The sequence below is a fragment of the Aspergillus foveolatus genome (genome assembly GCF_047715535.1).
Source record: "Aspergillus foveolatus strain CBS 279.81 unplaced genomic scaffold BDW70scaffold_66, whole genome shotgun sequence".
Taxonomy (NCBI): domain Eukaryota; kingdom Fungi; phylum Ascomycota; class Eurotiomycetes; order Eurotiales; family Aspergillaceae; genus Aspergillus; species Aspergillus foveolatus.
Genome location: NW_027396130.1, coordinates 43,261 through 65,099, shown reverse-complemented (window position 1 = coordinate 65,099; position 21,839 = coordinate 43,261). Strand labels below are relative to the sequence as shown.

Below are 21,839 nucleotides of genomic sequence, written 5' to 3'. Positions count from 1 at the left end.
ATTCAATTACCAGGGCAGGGGGTCTCCGTCGTATTCCATCCGCTACTCGAGCCTGAAGTTATTCATCGACGAGTCTTGAAATGACGTGCTGTTTCACACCCCTTGCCGAAGTATATTCTAAGCTCTCGATCGTCCCTTTCCCAGCCCAAATCGACAGTCATCACTATTCACAAACAAGACACATAAAAGAGTACGCCAGCGCAAGGAAAAAAATCCACTTATTCGTGGGAATCTATGAATAGTGTGATGGCTGTTTCAATCCTTAGGTAGACCTACTCATGAACGGCAAGACGACGAGTTCTCATGGGAGGAAATCGACAGGTCCTGTTTGTCAGACACGACTAGGTAACCTTCTACCCCGCAGGCTGTGGGTTTCAGGTTTTGCGGGCCTCAAGGCTCCGGATTTCTGATTCGGGGTGATACAATACTCCACAAGTTTGGATATCATGCGATGTGGATTGTCGCTGCGGCCCATTTTCCGATGGTACCTTGCGTCGTCGTATGAACGAAGAAACATAAGTAGTTAACACAAGGCAAATCAGGTAGCAATGTAAAATATTCTGTTTAAGAGCCGAGCGCGATAAACTAGGCAGCGCTGGGACTTTCCTTCCTGGAATACTCGCCCGCAATATAGATAATATATCAAAGGCTCACTAGCCTGCAACTCAAACCATCAAGTCTAGAGACAAAAGGTTCGCACCGCAGGATGAAAGTGGCCCAGGCCTGGTAATCCGGAGTCAAGGAAGGCATCGTTCTCGCCTCACACAGATTGCCAGTCTGTAGTTTCTTTCTCTGTGCGCTTGCCGATTTCATGACGGGCAAGGACGAGGAGATCATAGAGCGAATGGTCAGTATTGTTGAAAATGATCTTGGGGTTTCTCAGACCTATGCGTTCATCCCTCGCCAACACCACTGTCCAGCTAAATGTGACAGGAATACACATATAGCCATTGCTCAAGGGGATATCGACCCTAGCAACTCTGACTTTCAACGTGCCAATCCGGTATTTGGCTGACTTTTATTCAAGGCTCAGATTGCGTCACTTTCAGGAATGAAGTTGGGTGTCCGCGGCGGCTCTCCTCTAGGCTAGCTTATCCTGAAAGTCAAGTCCTGAAGTTGAAAACAAGGTCTGGAATGGGGAAATGGGTTCTATTTCGTGGATCGGTAATGTGGAGGACATTCGGCACGTCCACCGATTGATCCGATTTGATTAATCCCTCCCCGCAGCGGGGACCTCCTATACCTAATATGGGGATCAGGGCTGCAGTATTAAAGCTGATGTAGATGGCCGCGATATAGTAACCCTTAATGCAGATAACGACAAATCCGACTGAGGATGATGGAACGAATCTGGAAGTATATTGCCATAGCGTGCGCCCTCTGGGTTGTGCAGGTATACACCTTTCCAAATGCTTCCACCAGTGTTCAATGCAGACTATAACTGAGACTGACGACCTGCACGTAGAGGATATACAGCGCTCTTACCTCCCCGCTCAGGACCATCCCAGGCCCATTCTACACTACTTTGACCCGGTTGCCTCTGAAGCTCTCCATAATTGCTGGACAACGGATATACTTCATCCACAGTCTGCATCAGAGATACGGCCCCATCGTACGTGTCAGCCCGACCGAAGTCTCCGTTGTCTCTCTCCCCGAGTTCAGAGAGATCCACCGTGTCGGCTCGCCCTTTCTGAAGAGCAATTGGTACGAGAAGTTTGTAATGGGCCAGCATTCGCTGGGGGTGTTTGCTATGAGTGATCCCAAGCAACACGGGCCTAGACGGAGACTGTTCGCGAGGGCGTTGTCAAATACTGAGTTGAGACGGGTATGGGAGGGCGTGGTGAGGTGCAAGGTTCAACTGGCTGTTGATCGGATGAAGGGGGAATTGGAGGCAGATGGGGGCAGATGCGATGTACTGAAGTGGTGGACGTTCCTTGCGACAGATGTGGTAGGACATCTGATGTTTGGGGAGGATTTCGACATGCTAAATATTGGTGTGGTATGCTCCTTTTGCCCTTTTTTCTGATTCTTCGTTTTTTGTTTTTTGTTTTTTTTTTTTTTTTTCCCTTTTTTTTTTTTTTTTTTTTTTTTTTTTTTTTTTTCCACCTTTTTTTTCTTTTCTATTCTGAGCAATCCCCTGGCCGCGATGCACACTGACCGGGTAGAAAAACGAATACATCCACGTCCTCGAAAGTACAATGAAAGGCTCTGGCATTAACGCGGAGCTACCACTCGTCGGGTCCGTCGGGAGGCATTTGCCCTTCTCAGTCGTTCGATCCATGTTCCGCGCCAATGACTACCTCACCAACTACGGACAAAAGGCCGTCACAAATGCCCGAGCGAACAGCGACTCCAGCCGAAATATCTTCTCGGGGATGCTGTACGAGGCCGAGAAATGCACGGATAGCCATAGTGGTCTAAGCGAGCTGGACGTTATCACGGAAGCAGGCAATATGATTGTTGCCGGCTCCGATACCACCGCGGTTACTCTGACATATTTAGTCTGGGTGGTGCTGAGCCGGCCCCAGTTGCAAAGGGAGATCGAGGGCGAGGTCCTCGCTCTGGAGGAAGGGTACGATGATGCAAAGCTCGAGACACTCCCGGTACTCAACGCCGTTATCAAGGAGGCCCTCCGTTTATACGGCGCCGCTCCAGGATCTCTCCCGCGGACTGTGCCTCGCGGAGGGGCGACTTTAGGTGGATATTTCATCCCTGAGGGCATGACGGTGAGTACGCAGAGCTGGACGATCCATCGCGACGAGAATCTCTTTCCAAACCCGGACAGTTTCAATATCTCGAGGTGGCTGAAGGAGAACGAGGCCGGGATTCCGGCCGCACAGCTGGCGTTCTCGCCGTTTGGTGCTGGCGCGAGGATATGCTTGGGTATACACCTGGCGTATATGGAGCTGCGGCTCGCCGCAGCAGAGTTCTTCAGGAGATGTCGCGGAGTAAGGCTCGCCCCGGATACGACATGGAAGACTATGAAGCCCGTGAATTACTTTTTGATAGCCCCAGCTGGGAATCGGTGTGAAATTATGCGGGGATAACACAGCAAGCCTATACATGGTAGTTTGGCGATACGATGCCCTACTTATATTATTGGCGTTTAGTAGAGATCAAACTACAGTAGCCGACGGGAACCTCCAAGTTGAACTATTATTGCCCACTTTCATGTAGGGGGTTGAATTGTTACTATATTAGTGGCCGCATCACGAGCCCAAAGAGTTTGTCTCCTGCTTGATCTGCGGCGCAGACGGGTGCAGTGGTGAGTTCAGCACGGAGTCCATACACCTGGCGGGACAATTAGGGGAACTGTAATCCTTATGTTCCCGGGGAAAAGACTGCCACATATTGTCGAAGCGTCTGCTGGCAAGCAGCGGCGGCTCAGTACGGAAGTTCTGATTGAGCGATTTGATAACTTGGCCGCACTGAGGAATTCCCCCTCTAAAATACAAAATCTTCAAACTAGCGCAATTAGAACAATACCATATCCCGACGACTCATGAGGATAGGCCGACACGGGTCAAAGCTCAGATCTCGTCTCTGCCGCAATTCCTTCCACCGTCCGTCGTGCTCGCCCGTTCTACGAGTTTCCCGCCCGAGAATACTACAACTCCCTGCTTGGAACCAATCGTCCTCATATCTACTCCGGAGTAAAGACACTATCTAGACTTGAGGTAAGCCGCAATCATCTCCTGCTCGGTCAGTCCTGCCCTTCTAGGCTCGCTTTCAGGGCGGCCTTCCATGCGTTCTAACGCCTTCCTTTATCTAGCAGTTCGTCAGACGGGTCTGACCTTCGCAGAATGTTCATAGATTCCCGTGTCCCTCGCCAGTGAGATATATTTAGCCGGTCATCGGGACGGCCGCGGAGAAGGCACTTGTAGCCCCGATCTGGTGAGGGAATGGGACGGTGTCTGGGAAGATGATGTCGGGGCGTGTTCCCAATAGCGCGGGATATTAAGTTAGATACCCTGAGAACGACCGCAAGTTCCAGCCCTCGTTGCAGATCTTTTCACAGCATTGTTCAAAGGCAGGCCATCGCCCCCGAGGGCTGACATTCGGTCATGGCTCACTGATCGAGCATACAGGGAGCTGCGGAGCGTAAATATGGTATGGCCTTGATAAGCAGTTGTCGAGTCAGAAAAGCTCTGCATTACGTAGCTTGGTCCTTGCACTTGCTCTCTGCCTTGCTGCTATATCACTTAGGGTGCATCGGCCAGGTCAAAGAGCGCCACGTCAAATGTTTGGGGCATCTATATTATCTAGTATTATGCTACTTATCTATCAGGGCATGAGAATTTAGGCATATTGGCAGTTGCCCTCATTCTTTGACTCCTACACTTCGAAGCTTGGTACACGCAACAGTATTGTTGGTATTATTTGGCAAAAAAGGTATGCTGTGAGCTACGTCAACATTCCTCCGACACATCTCAAATGCATCTCAAACGCATGCCGGAGCCTGTTAAACATAGAATTTGCCGTACCGTTCTGTGATACCAGAGAAGACAAACATAGCGCTCCTAATTTCCGGTTTTTATCTGGTTGCGTTTAGCTTCGTGATCAAATTGCGTCTCTATTTGTGTGACAGAAATTTCACGAATACGCGGGCTCGTCGAGAAACCGGTTACGGGTGGTCTGGAAGAAGGTCTGACTGGGTTTCCTGTGGCGTCGTCAATGGTTTCATCTTCCGGTGCTGTGGTTTCACTAGGAGGGATGCCCAATATATTCCCATTCCCAGAGATCACGTTGCCTACTCTGTTTTTCAGCTTCCAGACCCGGCGTTGGGTGACGAGCGAATGGGGAGCAGAGTCAGAATATCTTGCACAGTGATGGACGACTCGAACAGGAGTCCGCCAATGCGCAGGGAATAGGACCCCTGTTCCTGCGTCAGAGGTGTGGCACGGATAGCAGCTACGGTGGGCCAGGACGAAGCCATGCAGCTAGTGCATCAGCCCTGCCTGCTATCAGGAAGACATCAGGTTCAATTTGTGCCCTTTGCTCTGGTTATTAACTGCGTCCGTGTCCAATGGGTCTTTCGCCAACGCGCAAAAGTCACCGAGCGCTCCCGGTACCGCGGACGCTAAGACTAGGAACCCTATTGGATTTATACCAAGCGCGATCATGCCGAGGTCGCCGACGAAGATTCATATGGCGAACGGGCTAGCTAGAAAGAATATCGGGTGAGCACGTCTGCACAGACCTCTTTGCTAAGCCCTAGCGAGTCCGAAGGCTCGAATTGACCAATTATCGTTGCGCAATCTACTCTTAGCCAGATCCATTTCAAGTCCATGTCAGGACTACTGAGTCAAGCAGCGGGGATGCAGTGAGAAGACGGCAAAACCAGGGCTCGCTTGCTCCGCGTGGAATCCAAATCTATAGGGCAGGATCCGAGGCCACGCAATACTAGTAGTTGGAAGAGCTCGACAGCCGCATATTTCTACTTTGATCCCAGTCCCCATCCCCACTTCCCCAGGATTTCTCCCAAGAGGCGAACGGTGGGGAGATATATCAGCCTCACTTGCTCGTGGGCCTTCTCATTTCCCCCTAATCATTTTGAACTTCTCTTTTTACTCTCGACCCCCAATGTCGATGTACGCCTCATCGGCGCCATGGACAGTCTTCCAAGCTGCGCGGTACGGATTACAGGCCCTGGCATTTAACCTGGACGTTGATTACTGACAATGGGATACAGCTTTCCTGTCTGATCAGCGCCCTTAACAACTCCACCTGCTCGCTAACCGATTTCGCCTGCATCTGCGCTGACGCCCAGCTAAATGCGCAGCTCACGCCGTGCATGCTTGTGAGCTGCACGGTCAGGGAGTCCCTGAGTTAGTCCTCACCTCGATTGCCGTCGGACCCCTTCCACGTAAACAGCTACTGATCGCACTCACAGCGGCGCAGAACTACTCCTACTCCACATGCCAGTATCCAGCGAGCGAGAACACCGTCACCTTTCCCATTGTCAATATCGTTGGCATCATTGTGGCGATCGTTTCCGTTATCCTACGAGGAACGTATCGCATTCTCGCTGGACAGCTGGGGTTAGATGACTATACGATATGTGCTGCCCTGGTACGAGCTGAGCAGGGCGGCGCAGATATATGCAATTAGAGGAAGAATGCTAATCGAATCGCAGCTTGTCGCGGCAGCCATTTGTGGCGTTGGCTTCCCGTGTATGCCTCCTTGCATTTAAAAGCCGAAGGTGAAGTGGACTGAACTGACAATGGTCAAGTGAAGGACCACGGGTTAGGCAAAAACATCTGGACCGTTCCGTTTAGCGACATTAGCGAGACTCTCAAGGTATATTGGAACCTTCCGCTTCCTTCCCTTCCCGCTAGGGTGCTACCCCAAGCTCCTAACACCATCTGCTGCTGCAGCTGTTCTTTATAGAAGAAGTCCTCTACACAATCTGCACAGCATTGATCAAACTCTCCATGCTCTTCCTCTACCTTCGACTCTTTCCCAATGCTCTCCTACGCAAAGCAGTCTTCGTCTCGCTGGCCATAACATCTCTCTGGGCAATCGGGTCATTTCTCGCACAGGTCCTCTCCTGCAAGCCAATATCCTACTACTGGAACCAATGGGATGGTGAGCATGAAGGCCGATGCACCAGCCATAACGCGCTCCTCCTTGCGCACTCGATTATCAATATCTTCCTCGATATTCTGGTAATTGCCCTTCCAATGCCGGTTCTTGTCAAGCTTCAGATGAGCATTGAGAAGAGAGTTGGCATGTGCCTGATGTTTGCCGTGGGGCTTGTGTATGTCTCCTTTCTGCTATACGAGAGTCAGGGTTGACTTTTGTTGGACATACAGTGTTACCATTATAAGCATCCTCCGTCTTGTTGAAACAGTCGGGTTCAACGACACTACCAATCCAACTAGTGCGTCAACACTACCCCTCCTCCTGAAGCAACAACGTTTCTAACAGAATTCCTGCAGAGGACTTCGTTCCTGTGGGCGTCTGGAGTCTTCTCGAGATCGACGTTGGAATCATGTGCTCCTGTATGCCGGGCATTCGGGCGCTGACGAAACGGCTATACAGCACATTATTCAAGAATGGAAGCCAGCCGAGTAGCGGATACAGATATGGTTCGAGACAGTCGAAACCAGGCAGCGGGGGTTCAGGGTCTGGGTCAGCCCATCGAGTTCAGTCCCCGTTCAAATCCGGCTCGTCGAACTCCAACGCGGGAGGGGGAGGACAGTTCATCAGACTCGAGGAGGTGGATAGTCGAGAGACAGATACGACCAATCATCTATGGCCCCTTCGTGAATTCCCCGCCGTAACAGTTCCGCCAAAAGACTCCGTGAGAGTGATAAAAGCGGACGTGCAGACTCAAGGGCACCCTTGGCGAAAGCAGCGAGAATACAGCGATGACTCGAAACCGTCGCCATTGTTGCCGCCAACGAGGTATGAAGACCCGCGTGCTCATTATTGCTTGTTCTCGAAGAAGGCTGCGATAGCCAGGGCGAGCAAGGGCTCATCGCACTTCACGTGGTTTCGGGACGGTGACTCGACGTAGTCGCAGTGTCTCAACTGATGAGATATTTGGAGCGAATGGATGTTCTGGCGCTATGGGATCTGCTTTCTGAGTCTATTTAGTATGCGAATCTAAGGTACGTAGTCTTGTACTATCACTGCTAGTCGTCTTCCTCTTATAAGGTTAGTTTTCTCTAGGAACTAAACTTCTGGGCCAAGATCCTGTTCAAAGCAACATCTACTCTTCTCGTGTCTCTTGGGTGGTACACATAATATCTAGCTGCCAGATAGAAAGGTGGTAGAGCAAAGGCTGCTATAAGAACAAAGATTGCGAGTGGTCGCTTGAACGATAGGCCAATATTACCCACAATGGCAGGGAGGTCCAACGTTTTTGCAATGCCCTAAGGCATAGCCGGCCCCATCCGCTCGCTCACGGTTGCATTAACATTATATATTACCTATTCCTCTAGGAACTACCTCGATGTCTCATTTACTAAAGTCCAACATACCTCTCTCGATCCTTAATAGCAACCGTGGTCACTGCATCTTCATCCACTCCACAACTATTCCCTTGCCGACGCCCAACTCCTCAAAATACCTTCCAGGCCAGTGACCACCTAACGTCGGATCGGGCGGCATCAGAACCAATCCGCCCTTCATCTCTTCGTCGACGCCGGCGATAAAGTCATCCAGCGCCTCGTCGAGCGAGGCATTGATCCCACCGCCCCCTTGTCTTCTCGCTGTCCAAGAAAAACGTGTCCTTCTATCGGTATGGGTATGTCCATGGTTGGAGCCTGTTGTTCCTGTAGGTGTCTATGCAATTGTGGATATGCGTATCTGGTTGTATCCCATTGCTGATGGGTTTGCGTATACTGGCAAGGCTGGGTCGGCGTTGCGCAGGAGGGCACTGTGATCTTATGCTGCGTGAAGGGTTCTGTCGACGGGGAATCGTTCGAGTAGGGAATAGGATTGGCGACGCTCGTGGGCCGATAGTGCTGTCGATGAATGAGGAAGCCATTGTGGGTGGGGTCGTCGGTTACAATGATGCTTTGTGAAGGTTGCGCTGGCAGTGCTGATAATGCTGGTGGAGGAGCTAATGGTTGAATGTGCATCTGCGATATAGCTGCTGGCACCGACTGAGGTGCCTGGGGTATGTTCAAAGACGCAGATGGTATCGGGTGAACTGCAGTTGCTGGATGTTGTGTAATACTGACAGCATGGCCTAATGACACTGCAGGATGAATGATAGAGCTAGGTGCCCAGCCCACGCCAGGCACCTGGCCTCTCGAAGCTGGTAGTATTCCAGCTCCCGCGTTCACTGCAGCTGCCATCAAACCCACTTCCTCTAGGCTTCGCTGTCGTCTGTCTCAGAATGGTGGTTGCTTGCGCGGGAAATGCTGTAGAGATGCGGGGCAGCAAGGTTGAGCTCATGGATGACTAGGTTTGAGCGCCATCTGGGAAATATTGGTGGGAACTATCTTCCGGCATGATCGTGCGGAATGAACTTCCGGAGTACGATGGCGCGTTCTGACTCAGGACATTCTTCGGCTTCAGTAGAGGGCCTCAATAATAAGTTGTCAGGAATTAGCACGGATTTTTCTTATCCGGCCGCCGAATTAGGATACGTCAAGATGAGCCTTCGTGATCGTGGAGTTAGTGTTGGTGTTTGCTGGATAACAAGACTTAAAGTTTCATCTAATGCGTATCCTTCACACCTTTATTGCTTCCGACAAAGAGCAAGATCTATTAATCAGCCGCTAGGGCGGAAGACTTGGAGACTGTTTGAATATAAGGTTGTTCTGGATGCAAAAGAGAAGCGTAGGCACTAAATGATGCAATCCGGTGTGATGCCCGTGATACTTCACATATCCTAGTAGTCCTTAATTTGCCGTTGAGAGGTAGCTTAGCAGTAAGCGCAATTGAAGTGAGCAAAACCATTGGTATTGGGACCATTTACTGAAATGAGTTAACATAGTCCGAGGATGACCAGGCTGCTTTTAACCAAGGTCACAAAAAGCGAACTCGTTTATAGAGCGACACTCCCGGCTGAAATGCAGCGACTATATGAAAGGGACGGCGAATGGTGGTATTACTATAGAGACTCACTGGAGGTTTCATACTCTATCTTCCAAATATCAGCTTCCACGCTAAAAGGCATCTTACTAGAAAGGTTTGCTTCATTTGACTTTGTCATGGATAACGGACATAGCTCAATGTCGGATTCCAGTCCCTTGCTATTTATGCTTTACAGCAGGTAGTGTGCTTCCTTCGCCAGAGGTACCATTATAGGAACATAAAACTCCGCTTTGCTCTTCTTCTTTTCCCTTGGTTGGCGTCTAGTCTGATGTACTCCATCATTATCATTTTTTTTCTGCTTTTTCCGTGATTCCCTAGCGGACGGCATCCCTAGCTTCGCCTTTTCGCTAGTCCGGCCTCGTGTTCGTTGTCAGCATGTTTTCGTTTCATTACATGTGTCGTAGGGCATTGGCAGTTAATTGCAAGTTATAGATGACCCCGAAATCACTATGCAAGTATGTATTATGCCCAATCCAATGGGCATCTATTCTCCTGCTCCCTACCGCATCTCTACTGTTCGCCATCCTGGTGGTCTACCTCACCAGAATACCTTGAAATTGACCCTTGGGCTTACACCAACTAAAGCCTTCTAACTCCAGGCTGCAACGCTGCCATCCGTCGATATCTCACCTCCGTCCAGACCCTTAGCCGCTTACCAAATACGATCATTGGGATCATCGTCAGTGTCATGGCCGTCGCAATACACGCGACCGCAATAAACATGTTGATTAAGCCTGAAGCTTCGATCCACGGCGTCACTGCAAAGACGAAGACGGTCGCTAGGCCGTTGCGGACGAATGCGACGGCCACTAGGGCATCACCAATTATCTACTCACACTTTGTCAGGATATGCAGAACATAGAAGCAGAAGGCTGGGTAAGCATACTTCCTGGTAGCAATCAGCAAGATACGTAAGTGCACAGGCGCCGATGCAGAACATGGCAAAGCCAAAGACTCCACTGCCTAGAGCAAGGGACCACCACGGCCAGCCCTGCTACCATTAGCCAGCAGTTCGACTGGGTCCCAGACCTAGGCTCTCAACTTACTCTTGCTAGGCCAATACCAAAGACAAGCAATCCAATCGGTGTAGCGATGATAGCAGGTAAGCTCAAATGCAGTCTGGTTTCAGGCTCAAACACCCCGTTGCTTCGTTTCGCGCGCCAGAGGACGTACCAGTCGTTGACCGGCCCGCTGAGGACCCCGCCGATGACACCTCCAATAAACGGGGGAAGATTGAATAAGCCAATCTGCGAGGAGTTGTAGTTGTACGGAGGTAGCGCAAGATAAGATGACTGAGTTGTTGCAATGATCGAGAACCAGGAGAGAAAGCAGCCCCATACGAATGCTGTGAATGTGACGGCAGGAAAGGACACCAAAACGACCAGCGGCCGCTTAACATTCTCCCAGATTGGATTATCTGTTTTCGTTATGAGGACCAAACGCTCTCTGTACGGCTTTCGGGGGTATGCCTCCGTCTCCGTGGCCAGCTCACCAGTAGCCTGAGTGCTGCCGCTGGATTTCGTGTCGGGCTGTTCGTATCGGGTTTTGCGGTCAGTATGGCCATGCTCGCTGACCTGTCCGAGAAGCATGGGAATGTACTTTGTCTCCTCAAATGCGAGAAGGAAGAGCAGCGTATTGATAGCCAGCATGATAGACGTCCACCACCAGATCCACCGCCACCCCTGTGCAGTCGCACAGTACCCTGCCGCCACCGGGGCGAGATACGCTCCCGTATTGACCATAAAGTTATAAAACGCATTGGCAGACGCGCGCTGGTGAACAAAGAAGATATCGACAATCGTCATCTGCACCAGCGCCTCGCTGACGGCTCCCGCGAACCCATTAAGAGCGTTGATGGCGAGCAGCTCAGCGGTCGTATTCATCTTCGCCTGCCATATCGCCGTTACGAGCTGCACTGTTGAGCTAAGTATATAGATACTCCGACGGCCGTACTTGATCGCGAAGGGGACAATTAGGATGCAGCCAACAGCGAGGCCTGCAAGGTTCACAGCGAATGAGTTGTTCAGGTTCGACCAGCTGATGCCCAGTTCAGCGTTCAGCTGAACCCATATCACGGTCCCGATGTCGAGGAGCACGAAGGTGGCCAAAGTGTAAAAATTTGCGAGGGCGAAGTTGACGAGCTTTCGCAGTTTCGGCCAGTTCTGGCGCCGGTCCGTTAGCAGGTTAAGCCTTCCTTCGCCTGCTGAAGGGCCAATATTTGAACTTACCAGGGGATCATTCGGGTCCTCTGATGGAGTCGGTTTGAGCACAATGACCGCCTCCTGGCCATGATGCACTGTTCTGTTAGGACGGTAGTCATCAAACACTTGGCCGTACTCACAGTCCTCGATTGTCACTGTACCGGGGGGTTCATGAAACAGAGTCTGACTCTCCATCTCTGCCGTTTACTACCTCTATACTTCATCAGTCCACTTTCTTCTGGACGCGCAAAGCGGGCAAAGAACGTATATCAAGGATGGCAGTACAGCACGCTATCGCCGCATGAGGCAGGTATAACCACAAGCACATTAAAGAAGCAGGGGGCTATCTCAAGCCACGCGAGAAACTTTGAACCGCGGTCACAAGGTCTGGGCATCTGCCGTTATCGTAGCTTGGCTACTCCAACATCAAGATATGGCGATGCTTTATCGTCCAATCAATGGACAAGAAGAGCCGGCGCATTTGCGAGGCTTACCTTGAAAGTTAGCAAGTTAACCCCGCAACCCACCCGTCAGCAGATGTGCCAACACGAGATGATTATCAGTGCCGTTAATCATCGTTAATGAAAGCAGCAAGCAAATCAGATTCAAGATCGCGGGTGTGTGGCTGGAACTGGACAAGCTCTCATGGTGGATAACATTCTTCCCAAGCTGCTGTTCCTCACCCCATGCCCTGTGTGTCATTGGCTCTTATAGCCCAGCGCGCGTTAAACATCTCAACCTCGATCCATCTGAGCATCAAGTTCAGGTTACCGCCTCTCGAACTATTGCCTGGACAACCGCATCATACCGATCACTTCTATTTTGTGCAGATCACCGTCCGATGGGGCGTTATATCATTGGATATCAAGCATGGATAGTCCTAGGTTTTCTTTGTAAACTAATTATATAAACTTTCTAGCCTACAGTGGATAATAATAATGCGTTGCTTTCCTCGTCCAAGTATCAGGATATAGAGCATAAGCCCGGTTGGAGACCGCCGTACTGTGTGAGACTGAAGGGCCAAGAAAGAAACTATATTATATCCATATGTTGCCCACAAGAATTCGCTAGCTTGCTCCTGATACACAGGCATCTTCGCCCATCTGCCGCCAGGGCCATACCCTGACCAAAGATATTGATACCACAAAGACCGGTTGCGACGTTCCCGATAGGCTATTGGTTCGGGGAAAAATCAAAACGGTCATGTATTCCCTGTGGAAAAGACAGCACTGTCCGCCTTGACTTTCGCGCAGAGACGTCGACGCTTACTAGTATTAGATATATTTGCCGCAGATACTCTGTCAAATCTTTCTATTTTTATAATCAATTTTATTATTTATTTTTCATTTTTATAGAACTGCGGGAGACGAGTTTTGTCCAATTCACGCCGGCATTCTCAATCTGCTGTCTCCGGCCGACCCTCACCTTTGACTACATCAACAGCTGCGCCAGATTCCTCTATATCTAGCAATATAGTACTGATATTAACAGTGGCTCTTATCCCACCGAACCAATCACAACACCGGCCAGCTCCCGAATCTCTATATTGTGCGCTTATCTCCATGAACAATCAGGGGTATCAGTCGCGCCCAGGTTATACGACCCCTTAGTTCTTCCTCAATAACCGCAGTGACATAAGTTCCGCGTTGCCGATACACATCGCCGAGGAAGACGTCTTTTGAGCGCCGCACAAGGCGTGGTATGGATATCTCCATATATTGACAAACTTTGCATTGAAAATATCCCAAGTCTTATCAACCGATACGAGTGGAAGCTCTATTACAGAAATAAATCCTTTCCTACAGCAAGCAGGGTATTTTAGCCTGCACCATTATCTCTTTATAGTTTCAGCCTTAGCTTGAGAATAGAAGGGTGGCAGGCGATGAGAAACAGCTGGGCAGGTACCTCAAGTTCCGAGTGATGAAGGACGCCTACGGTGCAGCTTTTAGTATACAACACAATATGGTAATTAAACGCGGGTTTTACTATTGGGGAACCATCGCTATCCAGCGTTTTCCAAACTATCCGGGCCAATGACTTTTTCCTACCCATCTTGGCCACCTGTGATAACCGTAGTGACATGGAACCCTAAGGGAAAATGTTATATGTTATATGTTTATGAGGGTATTCACGGCTCGCAAATTTCACTTTCCCGCTGAACAGGCTGAACAGAGGACCCTTTGCGAAGAGGCTGATTCCGCTGACTCTCTGGCGGCGTGATAAATTCCATATACGCTCATCCGTCAAACACCACGTCAAGGTAATGGAAGACGAATTCCAGAATGACAACAGTTTTCTGGATAAATCGCTCTATTCCACCCAACTAGATCATACCATACGCACTAATCTGTATAGTGCTAAACGACCTATCTCAAGTAGTCTTAAATTTCACGGGCCCCGCCCATCTCCTCAGACTCTTCCCAGCAAACTGCAAAAACACAACCATCAGCAGCGCAAAGCCTACAATGCCGGTCATGGTCCCAAACTGCCTCTTAGCACCCTGATCGCCCGCCCAGGTAACCATAAAGTACGATACCACGAACCCTCCCGTCGTCCGGCCAAAGTTAATCCACGCCGCAACCTCCCCGCTTGCCTCTGGATAGCTGTCGAGAACATACGCGTTGATAGCGACGGTCACGATCATGATTCCAAATACATACAGGCCCCATCCGAGCGCGGCGATCATGTAGTGGTATGCTTCTTCCAGCGCGAAACCCAGCAGGATCAAGCCAGCTACCATAAATGGCGTTGCAATGTAGATTGCCAGCAGGCGCGCCTCAGGCTCAAGGCGTCCGGCGTTTCGTTTGGAGGAGAGGGCCGCCATGCTGTCGTGGAGCCAGTGGCCGGTGACCTCACCGAGGATGGCGGCAACGATGGGGGTGAAATAGAAGAAACCTAACGCGCCCATTAGCTAATATGCTCTGCTCTGTCTGAGAAAGGGGTAATACCAATTTGTTTAGAGCCGAACCCATACAACGGTCCCAAGAAGATACTCAGCGTCGTATTGATGCCAACAACCCACGCAAAGGTAAGCAAATAGTAAAGCGTCGCAATGAGCACAACCGGCTTCACAATCACTTTGATCGGTCTCATCGCCGCGTCTGTGACAGTATTGACAATGTACCCGCTCTGCCGTTGCTGAATTCCAAGCATGCGTTTCCAGCGTGGCCCATTGGGCACGAGTTCGTAGCTTTTGTTGCGCCGATCGTAGTATGTTTCTTCGACAAAGAGCGCGATCGCAATCAGGCACAGCCCGGTCTCGATCGAGTATACGCCAAATGCCCATTGCCAGATCTGCGTCGTCGTTATGAATGCTGCAAAGAGTGGGCCCATGTACGGCGAGAGCACGATGAACGCGCTCCAGATGTTGATCTTGCGCGGATGCTCATGGAAGAAGAACATGTCTTTGATGAACATGAGACCACCCTGCATGCTGCGTTAGCTTGACGTCCTAGCAAGAATGGCAGGTAAGCTGGGTACGTACGCCCTGGGCAACGGTTGAAAAGAAACCATTCAGGATACGCGCAGCCTGTGAAGATTAACGTATTAGCAAGGATGACGATAGTGGCGATGGGAGAGCGATAATACCATGAACGACTCAAATGACTGTGCAGCTGTGCACCAGATCGCCGTTGCGAGCGCAATCACCACGAACCAGAAGAGCACGGGAAACCGTCCAAAGTACGCGGATAGGGCGACGACGAATGGTCCACCGGCACCCAGCATGAAGACGTTGCCGACTTGTGAGTGGTTGACATGGTCTTGAGTCATGTTCCACGCCCTGCCACCATTGCCAGTCAGTCCAAGTCTGTAAATATCCTAATGAGGGCAAGAATATAAAGGAGCCGGGACATACGCAGCCTGCGGGATAAGTGTCACAGCCCCCGTGGCACTCCCATAGTCGGGCAAGAACGCCGTCGCGGAGACGACAATAAGAATCAAGTGTTTACGGAATGAGGACCAGTTCAGTGGATCATTGGGCGAATCGCTCGGCTGGGGAATAAGCACTGTTTTGCCGTCTGGTGTGGTCTTGAGATGCTGGTGTTGGTGTTGGTTCTGCACGAGAGAAGTGTCGAGAACATAGCCTTCTCGCTCGCCGAGCTCTTCGAGATCGACATTTCCTGAACCCTTTTCGGCGTCTGAGATAGACCTCGTGGGTGTTTCAGCGGTTTGGACTTTGGGATCATCCATTGTAACGCGATTCAACACGAGTGGATGGAGTGCGGATGTGACGTTCAAGACAACGGCAAGTGAAACGAGGAGAAAAAAGCAAGTTTCTTTGGCAGGCGATCGTCCTTAAGTACGGATAAATATCAACTATTCCATAACGATCGTTCGGCAAAGCGACGACTCGAACCTGCCGGCCTGTGCGGAGACATTAACTTTGAAAGTCGAGACGAGGCCGACAACCCTAATTCAGGCGGAGCCAGGCTAGCTACGAATTACGGGACAAGCGTTTCATCCAAAGAACACATTTAATCAGATATGCAGCACCGGGCCAAGATTAAGTGCAACTGCGGCAGATTATTGTCCTCACTACGGCCTTAGGGGGTCATTTCGGTGAGAACGTGGCCTCGCCACGGGGTTAGGGGGCCGTTCTAGAAGCATAGATTGCGCATCCAGTCCAAATCCCTGTACGGCGCAGCTGTTACGCATACGTGTGGCCGGTAACGACCTCCTAAGTGCAGTCATGGCATAGCTCTCTGTGCGTGAAATGAGTGGCTGGCTGGCCGGCCGAGATGATGAGGACGCTTGACACTAGCTTGACGCTATCCAGCCAAGGGACCGCGGGATGGCTCCTTCGGTGCAGGATCGTCGGTTCACAAACCGGGGTTAGGGCCCGGGGCCCAAGAGGATTGGTGGATCGCGTCGCTTAAATTCCTTTTAGATGGAAGGATCTCCATACGGGTACTCCGTGCGCTCGAGGGCGCCCAGACGGAGGGGAGAAGCGAAGAATGTCAATTATGAAAGGATGCCTTGAATATACTACGGCTTCATCTTCGCTCCACGTGCTCGTCTCCATCCTCTGACCCAGTCTGGACATGGAACTCTGTCGTCATCAGAATTCCCCGGCCCGACTCCGTCGTCGTCATAATGGGGTCTTCGCTGTCACTGTGGCTGCCCGCGCGGGCTCGCTCGACCCTTGTCCACGCAAGTGGGTACCCATCTGGCTCGCCCTTCCCAACGCCGACATTTGCATATCCATCGTACGGGTGGGACCGGCCCGATTGATGGCCAGCCTTATAGTTGACGTTAGAGGTCGATTTCTTGCTTGTGCGTTGGCGCACCACGATATTGAAAAGGGGAGTCAGGGTGGGGATGCACGCTGCCAGGATAATGAGGTACTGTTCGACCGCGATCCAGATCGTCAAGTCGACGGTGTCCCAAGGGTAGTCTGCTCGCGCGGAGAGGGAGGCCAGGTTGATAGTTTTCACAATCGCGGCGATCATCGCACTGTATATAGTCGATTGAGCGGTTAGAAAAGCAGATCAAGTGGCAAGGAGGGATGACTATACATGACTCCCAGCGACAAAACGCATCCCAAGCCGATCTTGACCTTGAGCGCCATCTGCAGGCCGTAGATGGTCGTCAGTGGGTAGACGGCAAGGACCAAGTCAGAAAAGGCAGAGAATGCTGGTTCTGTTAGCAATGTAGCTCTCAGCGACGGGTGCTTTTGGCCACATACACCCTTGGAAAAACGCATAGTTCCTCTGTACAGCCGGAGCCCAGCAGTGTCCGTCGACGCTCGAATTCCATAACCTTCTCGTCGGAGTACATTGCCCATATATGGTGTAGACGCACACCGTATTCACTACCGTGAGGAGCAAGATACCACCATACATCATCGGTCGATGATGCTTAACCTTGTGGATGATGCGCAGCAGGAAAATCGCAACTGAAACCTTCCCCCAGTTCGTTGACATGACATGGAATCCCTGCGAGAGCCAGTTGAACTTGGTCGACTTGATTCGCTGGTAGTCCGATAGGTCACTCGCGTGGTGACCGGTGCCGTAGTGTGCGCTCACAGTCACAAAGATCGAGTTCATTGTTGCGCAGAGGAAGGCGAGAACGATGAAGGGGTCATCCCAGCCCCAGGACTTGATGACCCGCGTGCGCACCCAGACTCGCAGGCCGACAAGGATGAGGCAGATGCCAAAGAGGGGCCACGAGACGGCGAGAATCACCCACCCACGATCCGGTACGGACATCTTATCAGTAGGCAGGGTGAGGCGGAAGAGGAGGTATCTTCGCAGAGTACAAGATGTTCATGATGTCGACAGGGTGCTCTCTCACGACGAGCAGGTGCGGATTCCACTAGGCAGGGAAAGTCAGCGCTGCCCAGGAATTCACGCTCCGTAGCGAAAGCCCAAACAGCCAAGGATCAGGACACAGTAGTTGGTGCGCTAGACTTCTACCTAGCAGGGATTAGAAGAGGATCCCTGGTACTTGCATATGAACACGGAGGATTTTGTCCGTTTGTAATGAGCAGGATCACGCTGAAGATTATGACAAGGGTAACAATGATTTTGTCTCTGGTTCATCGACCTACCTTCAAGAGGTATCGGTGCTGTTCGGGGGGACCCAGGCCATTGATTGGGGGAACTATACCGACCGAGATGGAGGACCACTTGAAGGCCCTGCCGAGATCGTACTTTTGCATAACGGGGCCAGGTGAACACGGCTCGCTCGTAGGGGAATCATTAGGCCCCCTGCAACCCTGGACCAATGGTGCTTGCGCCGTTGCTTGACCCTGACCATGACACTCTGTCCTTGACTGCTCCCCTCCTCCTAAAACATGCCGTTTCAGGCCTTTATTCCCATTCAGCCATGCCGTGAGTCTGAGTGTGGACCTGTTACCTCTCCTGTTCTCTCTATCCGGCCCGATCCGCGTGTAAATCATGCTGTGCCTCGATCGAAGGATTGTCGATCTGGCCCAAAGTGTCACTGCCCGCGGCCAGTATGTACAGAGAGAGTATGCTAAGCCGGATCTTACCTTCCCGGACTGCTTCCGCCCGCGCCTCGCATATTATAAATGAAAAACCGTCAAGGCTGCAAAACTAAGGTCTGACGGCATCAGCCTCCCTCAAGCTCTTATTAGGTCTGACATGGCGACCGGGCTAAGTGCAGGGGCTCGGAAAAACCCGGCCTTAGACCGGTATTTATGGCATATTCAGGAGGCTGTCGGTTGCCTAGCACTGACATAATTCCGAGGTTAGTTTTCATTAATTGCCGGATAAGTGTGCAGTAATCTAGACCATCCTGATACCGCCCGCCACGGTATTTCCGGCGATTTCTCTAGCCACCCTTTCATTGCTCAGTGGCCAGCGTTGGTTATCCTGAACTTACGGTCGTAGATTACAGCATATCTAGCTTGGTTCGCGCAACGCCATCAAAATCCCTCGGTAAGCGAAGATAGTGGTCGCTTACTGTAATGACAGTAGATATCGTCATGCCGTTGTACTGCTCCCCAAACTGTATTGCTGTAATCTCTGCAACCATCGCTTTGCATTAGCTGTACTGATTTATTCCATGGCCATTTTTAGAACCAGTAGAGTATACAAAGTCAGCCCTCATAACATTTCCCAGGCGTCTATAAAGACGATTTTTCTAGCGCCTATACACCTCTGGCGCGCCATTAGCGCTCATTATAAACCATTAGCTAGAATGCTAGTTGCAGAATATAGAACGGGGTATTATTTATCGAGATGTCTAACAATATGTTGCGTTCGGATGGCGGCCCTGAGGTTGAGATTTCTTTAACCCATAGCCCTTATCAAGTCCCATAGACCATACCAGTACACAGAGCTTCCCCTGAGAAGGATCTTGGCTATTGACAGGTATCCTACTCTGAACTACAATACTGAACCGTCCGCTGGCGCGCCTATGCGCGATCGTGATATCACGTGCGAGCTGGGCCTGCCCTAACTTGCACGCCTTGAACACCTATGCCTCCTTTCGCCTCGACGGCAAACTGTTGGATATTACCTTTTCTCAGGTCATCTACTGCTCTGGATAGACTAGTAACGTAATCCACCACCGAGCTGCGCGGTCACCGCCGAACAACGCGGCCACCCCTTTATCAGTTCATCATTCGATCACAACAACATGGCTGAGCTCTCAAAGGAAGAGCGTATGCCGTTAGCTATCAATGCTTATAAGAAGGGGCTTTTTAAGTCAAAAACTGCTGCTGCAAAGGCATTTGACGTACACCAAGACCTTTGATGACCCGGCTCAATGGAACAGCTTCTCGCAAAGAAGTACTTGCTAATTGCAGAAAATTGACAAACCTTGAAGAATCAACATTATAGAAATGGATTATTGATATGGGTCAGCGTGGTCTTCCTCTACAGATATCAACTGTTCGCTACCTAGCACAGCTTCTACTTGCAGCATGATTATCTCCCTCGAAGAATCCTACAGTTGGTGAAAACTGGGTGAATCGTTATGTTAACCGACATGCAGAGCTAAGCTCTAAATATACACGAAAATATGACTATCAGCAAGCAAGATGTGATGATCCTGACCTATTCCAGGAGTGGTTCTGCGGGTTTTCCGGTACTATTGAGAAGTATGGGATGTAACGGGCGTAGGTAGTATTGTTTTCAACTAGCTGTCCTGTATTCAGGAATATCACAAGCTTAGAGAAAGAAACAAAAGATAGAAGCGCAGATATCTTCCTCCTCCCTTTTATCAACCTTTCCCAATCATACGTCACGACTTCCGACTTCTGGGACTTGCATGCCGACGGATCTCTTTTCCTACGAGGCCGCAATTGCGAGGCTGTACACTGATGTTGCAGAGACCTCATTTAGAACCAGGTTGAGGGCATGGCCGACAACCAAGATCCAGGCCATAGCCTGTGACATGGGATTGCTAAGGGGGACATCTATAATATGGATGAGGCTGGCTTTCAGATGGGTGTGATATTAACTGCAAAAGTCATCTGCGGAGCAGATACCAGAATAGTTGTGCCAAAGCAGTTCAGCCTGGGAATAGAGAGTGGGCTACTGCAATTATTGCAGTGAATACATCTGGATGGGCACTACCACCATATATTATCCTGGCTGCAGAGAATCATCAATCTCAGTGGTATAATAATATCCCAAGCAACTATCAACTCAGTGTCAGCAAGAATGGGTGGACGACTGATAAATTAGGTTTGGACTGGCTTCAAAATTGCTTTGATATTCATACAGCTCCACGGACAGTTGGAAGATATTGCCTATTAATTCTGGATGGCCATAGCAGTCATGCTGCTGCAGGATTTGATAAGTTCTGTACAGAAAGGATGATTATTCCATTATATATGCCTCCTCATTCATCTCATCACCTTCAACCACTTGATATGACCTGCTTCTCACCTTTAAAGCATTTCTATGGCAAACAGACTGCAAAAATTATGGAAAATGGGGCTTCTCAATCAAGAAGGAAGATTTCCTGTATATCTTCCCTTCTGTTCCTGAACGCGCTATATCTTCATCTAATATCCAAAGTGGTTTTGCAGCAACTGGTCTTATCCCACTATTACCTGAGAAAGTCCTATCAAGGCTACCAACAAAGCCTAAAACACCAACACCACCATCCACATCTGAAAGCAACCAATCATTTGGTATAGGCAAGACTCCAGCAAATCCACAACAGCTGGAAAGGCAGAAGAGGCGAATTCAACATCTTTGAAGCCGCCAATTGATATCTCCTAGTACAATGGAGCAGGCAGTGGATAAAATTGTCAAAAGTGCAGAGATTACTATGATGAATGCTGTTCTAGTACAGCAAGAGATCCAGCAGCTTCGTGCAGGTATTCAAAGTTAAAGAGAGAAGCAGAAGACATCAAGATATTTTATTCAGACTGGTGGCAGTTTGACAGGCAGTGAAGGACAGCAAAAAGCACAAGAACATGAAGAGCTCGCCCAACAGGTGCCAAGGCAACGTAGGCCACCAACCTGCAGCAACTGCAACCAGACAGGACATAATAGATTATCATGTACTCATAAATAGCGCTGTTTTATTTAGATAGGAAAGTGTAATAATTATATTGTCCAAAGCCTTGCAATTCTTGGTTGTATTTCTGAAAATAAGTTT

The 21,839-nt window shown here is 50.2% G+C and overlaps 5 protein-coding genes across 5 annotated transcripts; 2 read left to right on the top strand and 3 right to left on the bottom strand.

Moving 5' to 3' along the window:
* Window positions 1-1,336: 1,336 nt before the first annotated feature.
* Window positions 1,337-3,053, top strand: BDW70DRAFT_171072 (cytochrome P450; the record flags this gene model as incomplete). Its single annotated transcript, XM_073743115.1, has 3 exons — window positions 1,337-1,393; window positions 1,466-1,999; window positions 2,166-3,053. 3 exons carry the CDS (start codon window positions 1,337-1,339, stop codon window positions 3,045-3,047), a joined length of 1,473 nt encoding a protein of 490 aa, XP_073592511.1. The 3' UTR covers window positions 3,048-3,053.
* A 2,556-nt stretch (window positions 3,054-5,609) lies between these two features.
* Window positions 5,610-7,522, top strand: BDW70DRAFT_163282 (CFEM domain-containing protein; the record flags this gene model as incomplete). Its single annotated transcript, XM_073741277.1, has 8 exons — window positions 5,610-5,633; window positions 5,693-5,828; window positions 5,894-6,072; window positions 6,137-6,173; window positions 6,233-6,300; window positions 6,378-6,760; window positions 6,816-6,883; window positions 6,942-7,522. 8 exons carry the CDS (start codon window positions 5,610-5,612, stop codon window positions 7,520-7,522), a joined length of 1,476 nt encoding a protein of 491 aa, XP_073592510.1.
* Window positions 7,523-10,134: 2,612 nt separating this feature from the next.
* BDW70DRAFT_153109 (major facilitator superfamily domain-containing protein) lies at window positions 10,135-11,951 on the bottom strand (the record flags this gene model as incomplete). Its single annotated transcript, XM_073739566.1, has 4 exons — window positions 10,135-10,383; window positions 10,602-11,717; window positions 11,784-11,851; window positions 11,897-11,951. The coding sequence occupies 4 exons, from the start codon at window positions 11,949-11,951 to the stop codon at window positions 10,135-10,137; spliced, it is 1,488 nt and encodes a 495-aa protein (XP_073592509.1).
* Window positions 11,952-14,021: 2,070 nt separating this feature from the next.
* Window positions 14,022-16,031, bottom strand: BDW70DRAFT_106474 (putative MFS transporter). The gene is made up of 5 exons (XM_073734418.1): window positions 15,613-16,031; window positions 15,345-15,537; window positions 15,241-15,285; window positions 14,705-15,182; window positions 14,022-14,651 (listed from the first exon to the last, which is right to left on the bottom strand). The coding sequence occupies exons 1-5, from the start codon at window positions 15,945-15,947 to the stop codon at window positions 14,128-14,130; spliced, it is 1,575 nt and encodes a 524-aa protein (XP_073592508.1). The 5' UTR covers window positions 15,948-16,031; the 3' UTR covers window positions 14,022-14,127.
* A 4-nt stretch (window positions 16,032-16,035) lies between these two features.
* BDW70DRAFT_142934 (uncharacterized protein) lies at window positions 16,036-18,568 on the bottom strand. Its single transcript, XM_073738016.1, has 4 exons — window positions 18,366-18,568; window positions 17,443-18,071; window positions 17,273-17,390; window positions 16,036-17,210 (listed from the first exon to the last, which is right to left on the bottom strand). Exons 2-4 carry the CDS (start codon window positions 17,963-17,965, stop codon window positions 16,751-16,753), a joined length of 1,101 nt encoding a protein of 366 aa, XP_073592507.1. The 5' UTR covers window positions 17,966-18,071; window positions 18,366-18,568; the 3' UTR covers window positions 16,036-16,750.
* Between the last annotated feature and the right edge of the window lie 3,271 nt (window positions 18,569-21,839).